A 4946-nucleotide genomic window follows, 5' to 3' on the forward strand; every position below is an offset into this window, starting at 1 on the left:
AACAGCTTTGAGCTCGTGTCTTGGCTCGTCCATGGCTGGCGGCGATGAGCTCAACAGCTTTGCGGCGGACCGTGGTGGCCACGGTGGAGCGGTGGCTCAAGGGCGGGGGCGATAGCCAAGCCGAGGCGGAGAGGAGGTTGAAGATGGAGGAGGGAAAGAGAACGATAATATATATTTTTTAACTTCCACGTGTCAAGATCTGATTGGATATCAGAAGCGTGCGCCACGTCAACGTCACGTCATCCATTTTTTTTTTTTGGTCTGTTAAAAAAAAACAACGACCGCCCGGCTTCTGCTTTTTTGGCTACTTAGAAGACGGGGAAATCTCCAGTGGTGACCAAGAGAGCAACAGTAGGGTTGCGGATTGGAGTGCCAATCTCACCTTCTTCGAGCTCGCAGCTCCGTCAATTCGTTTGCCGATTGAGTTCCATCACAGCCAGGTATGAGTCATGGTTAGGTTTTTTTTTTTTTGGGTCGTAGATGAGTCATAGTTTTGGTCCTTTGGTGGAAGCTCGGGGAAACCTCAGAAGCCCCTAAAATTTCAGAATTCCACGGCCGCATCCACCGCAACACTGCCGGCGACAAGGCCGAAAGGAGTTATGGAATTCTTGCCAGACTGCCTGATCCACCACATCTTCTCATATCTCCCACTGGAAGACGTCCTCAAGACCAGCCTCCTCTGCAGGCGCTGGCGGTACGCTGGGACCGTCGCCGCCACCCACCTCACCTTCGATGGAAAGATTGTAAACCGGTTTCGCAATAGCGTGGACTATACGTCCTTCGTCGACAGCATCTTGACCCGGTGCATCTCGCCCAAGGTGAAGACGTTCCACCTCACCAACTTACGGTACAATGAGCGCGTCCGCTCCAAGCTCGACTCCTGGCTCAAGATCGTGAAGGAGCGCTTCGTGGAGGAGATCCGCCTGTCGTTTTACGCGCCGTCGATGTATGGAGTCTATGTTTTGCCGGCTTCCTTGTATCGCTTGAGTTCGTTGGTGAGTCTGGAAGTCAGTTCGTGCCGTTTCTCGTTGGATGGGACTATTGGCTGGCCTCATCTTAAGTTCTTGTCGTTTGAAAATATGGAGTTGAGTGAAGATGTGCTCAAGGCAATTTTCATGGGAAGTCCTCTTTTAGAGTCCCTTGAGCTGTGCCACTGCAGGTCGCTCGAGAACATTAGAATAGATACCACAAGTTTGAAATTGTTGGTACTCGTCTCCATTAATCTTAAGAACATCTGGGCACCGCATCTGCTGTCATTGCGCGTATCTGGGAACTGGGGGGCTTTTAACGAGTTCAGACTTGACGACGTATCATCTTTGGTAGAAGCCCAGTTGGATATTGTCATTATACCTGATGTAACATATGGCACGAGGAGATGCTGCTACTTTGTGAAGCAACTTTTGGAGAAGCTGTGCGGTGTTCGCACAATCGCCATTAATGGTTCGTGTTTGCAGGTACAAGCTCAATATTTTTACCATTTATAAGACTTGTAAATGTACTTTTGTTGAATGGCGTCTGTGATTGGCACCGTTTACTGGTGTTTGCTGCTCAGGTCGAGTGAACTCAGCTCTCTGCGGCATTCTCGTCTTTCATCAAGGGGAATCATTGGGAACGCATGCATAATTAATTACTGATAGATAGGATGAATGATCCATAACCTTTTGTTTCAAGTTATAAGATAAGAACATATAGTGAACCTTGGAGCTTCTTCCCTCTGTCCAATTTCCAATATATGGATCTCGGATCACTCCATTGGGGACAATGAATGCCACTAGATGTTGCTAGATATTATGGATGCTGCTCGACGCACCCTTGTCAGATGCTATTTTCACGTGAAAAACAGAGGGTTACTCTTTCAATTCATTTTTTCAGTTTGTAGACGAAATACGATAATCTGGAAACTTGACGAAGAGTGATGGACCTATTCATCTTAGGTTGACAGAATTGGGTCATGCTCTCTTGTCACATTAGGCTGTTGTTTCATGATACATCTTACAGAGTATCCTCAGAATATCTTACAATGGCAATGGAGGGATTCACTTGGAGACTTGAGTCGATAACTTGAGAAGTTCACAAGTTTTACATGAGAAGCATATGTAAATAGTCTCTATTCTTGAGGACATTCACTTGTTCATTTCTCCCCACAGTATCCTTATTGGTCTTTTCCTGGCTGGGAGACTGGGTCAAAGGATATCGTATCTGGATGGATTGTAATTTTGTTATTATTGATTCATGTTACACAGGAAAAGAATTAATCAAGTTTTCTTTGTTGCTTGCTGGGTGTGCTTAGGCTCTGTCTGTGCTAGAGATGGAAGACGAGCCATCTCTATTGTCAAAATGTCAGAATCTGATACTACATCCAGGTATTAGTCAATGGGACCTTCCCGGGATAGCATACATGCTACGAAGTTCACAGTGCCTGGAAATATTAGATATACGCCTGACTGGTGACCGCTATTTGAAGGTTTGTTCCATTGCTATGATTTTTTCAGATATTTTCAGTTTGCTTCTTGTGCTGACTTCTCTTTCGCATGAATGTTTAAACAATGAATTAAAACTCCTGAAGCACTAAAGATGATCAATCTCGAGCTCTTATTCGTTCCAGCAATAAAAAATTGCCCATGAATCTGTCAGTCTACTCAAACATTTTTGCGGGGCAATTTTAAGCTGTTTTAGTTCATGTCGCAAAGTAACTGCAGTTTTGTATTGGAGGTTCTTTTGCTGCCATGTAGCGTTAGGATCTTGAATTAAGAGTTTAGTGATGAGCACTTAGAAAGAGAACGTGTAAGAGTTTAGTGATGAGCACTTAGACAGAGAACATGTAAGAGTTTAGTGATGAGCACTTAGAAAGAGAACATGTTTTATATGTGTAGATGAGTTTGAGAGCTTATTTGATTAAGACTCAATATGAAGTAAAACTAACTAGCATCTGCAGTGGACAAATGACAGTTGTTTGTTTGGAATTCTAGCAAGCAAATAATTTTATTTTATTTTTTCCTGTGGATCCACTTCTAATGCGAAGTAAGTTTCTTAAATGGGATATCTATGTGCAGCTCCAGCTTGACAAAGAATCTAAAGGACGTTTTAACTTTGATGAAGAAGATTTTTTGTGTTCAAGGAAGGGGAACTTCCAACTTTTGGCAGAACATGTCAAGAGAGTTGAGATTTCCGGTTTGGAAGCCCATAGTTTTGGGTTGAAATATCTGCATGCCCTGGTTAAGTTTGTTCTTGGCGATATACGCGTGTTGGAGAAGGTGATTATCAAGGCTGATCAATGCACACAACATGGACAAGAAAGTCTTCAAGCCGATGTTCTTTCGGAACTACTTGGTGTGAACCGAAATTTGCTCGGCTATGGAAGAGCTTCCCAAAATGCTTGAGTTGTTATGAAAATCGGTTTTTTTTTAATATCATTGCAGGGGTATGTTGCCCTGGCCACCACTTTGCTCATTCTTATTCACTCTCTGTCGACAGTAAAGTTGCAGGAACTATGACTATGTTTGGTTTTATACCCTAAACGATAACGTCCACTCCCCATTTATACTAAAAAGACAAAATTACCTTTAATCTTTCAATCGTAGTTCAAAGTAATGACCCAACTCTTTTTTAATTCTATATTTCTTTTACTATTTGTGATGGTTGCCATAATTAAGCATTTTACATTTTTTGTTTTTTAGCATATTAAGAAAAATAGATTCTCAGATATTCCTATAACGTTTTACATATTATGTATAAAATCATATTGCTAGTGATAAGGAAAAAACACATTCTTTGATATAATATAAAAGTGAAGTCAAGTCTATTTTTCATCATTAATCTTATAACAACTTATCTATTTTTTGGTCATTCTTATCTTCTTCTTTTTTAACATAGATAAAAAATTAAAAAAAAAAAATACGTAGGATTTTTTTTTATAAAATCAATAATGAAAGGAGGCTTTTCAGTCTTATACTATATCAAAAAATATATTTTTTCCTTATTATCAGCAATAATGTTTTTTTCATTATTATCTCAAAAGCTCACTTTCTTATTGAATCTTTTTATTAATTTCATTAGTCTACAATATATAGCTTGTCTCTTTATTTATCATATCAAAGAATTTATCTTTTTTTCCTAATTATATAGGTGAGATACTTTTATATAAAGCATGTAAAATGTTGGAGAAGTATATAGAAATATAGTGAAAACATTATACACAATAAGGTGTCTTTATGCAATATTCTGATTCAATTAAATTAAATCCACTCAACAATTTATCTATAAATATAATCAACAACGTGAAAAGAAATCGATTTTTGGAAGTTTCTCTTCGACAAAACAATTTTTTTTGGAAGTGATTGTAACAATGAAAAAAAAAAACAGTGCCTTTAATATACATAGAAAGTCTACTCTGAACAAAAATTAGACATATAAAATTCTTAGTTATGGTAAGTTGATCGTATATAAATATAGAAAAACTAAAAAAAAGGGAAAGGAAAGTAAATAAATTTGAGACCACAAATCTATATTGCAATTGAATAATTGAGGGCAAATTTTTCTTTTGATGAAAATTGGGTGAATTTAGTTATATAAGGGTGGAAATAGCGGTGCCCTTTACATTTCTTTGAAATTTAGTTTAGTTGTGAGTATGAATCTCTTAAGAAATGAAGTTAATGTTAGTGTTTTGGATTATCGGCATATGAAAAGGTGTTTGGTCAAGATATTGCTCAGCTGCCTCTTCTTTTTCTAGCAAAATAGAAAACTTAGAGATATCTTATTTATCTGCAATTTTGGAAGATTAAGCAAAGTCTTGAGTATCTCGATAAACATTTTCGAAATCTTCATGTATTTTTGCAATAGCATGGACATCATTACGATTTGATTTTAGTTTCAGCACAATCCTTTGTTTCCAAGTGAAGTAATTCCTTGCACCGTTTGAAAATTTGTAATTAAGCAAGTAACTCCTT

At 38.5% G+C, this 4946-nt stretch overlaps 1 protein-coding gene across 1 annotated transcript; it reads left to right on the forward strand.

Moving 5' to 3' along the window:
- The first annotated feature begins 324 nt into the window (after positions 1–324).
- LOC104441599 (F-box protein At5g03100-like) lies at positions 325–3567 on the forward strand. Its single transcript, XM_039311263.1, has 4 exons — positions 325–440; positions 546–1454; positions 2291–2464; positions 3054–3567. The coding sequence occupies exons 2-4, from the start codon at positions 600–602 to the stop codon at positions 3378–3380; spliced, it is 1356 nt and encodes a 451-aa protein (XP_039167197.1). The 5' UTR covers positions 325–440; positions 546–599; the 3' UTR covers positions 3381–3567.
- The last annotated feature ends 1379 nt before the right edge of the window (positions 3568–4946 follow it).

Source organism: Eucalyptus grandis, chromosome 4 (assembly GCF_016545825.1).
Source record: "Eucalyptus grandis isolate ANBG69807.140 chromosome 4, ASM1654582v1, whole genome shotgun sequence".
NCBI lineage: Eukaryota > Viridiplantae > Streptophyta > Magnoliopsida > Myrtales > Myrtaceae > Eucalyptus > Eucalyptus grandis.

Bases quoted from the DNA above. Each gene is read 5' to 3' on its own strand.
- LOC104441599 (XM_039311263.1), top strand. From the start codon at position 600: ATGGAATTCTTGCCAGACTGCCTGATCCACCACATCTTCTCATATCTC. The intron at 1,455-2,290 runs GTACAAGCTCAA...GGGTGTGCTTAG, and splicing joins TTAATGGTTCGTGTTTGCAG to GCTCTGTCTGTGCTAGAGAT. The intron at 2,465-3,053 runs GTTTGTTCCATT...ATCTATGTGCAG, and splicing joins CTGGTGACCGCTATTTGAAG to CTCCAGCTTGACAAAGAATC.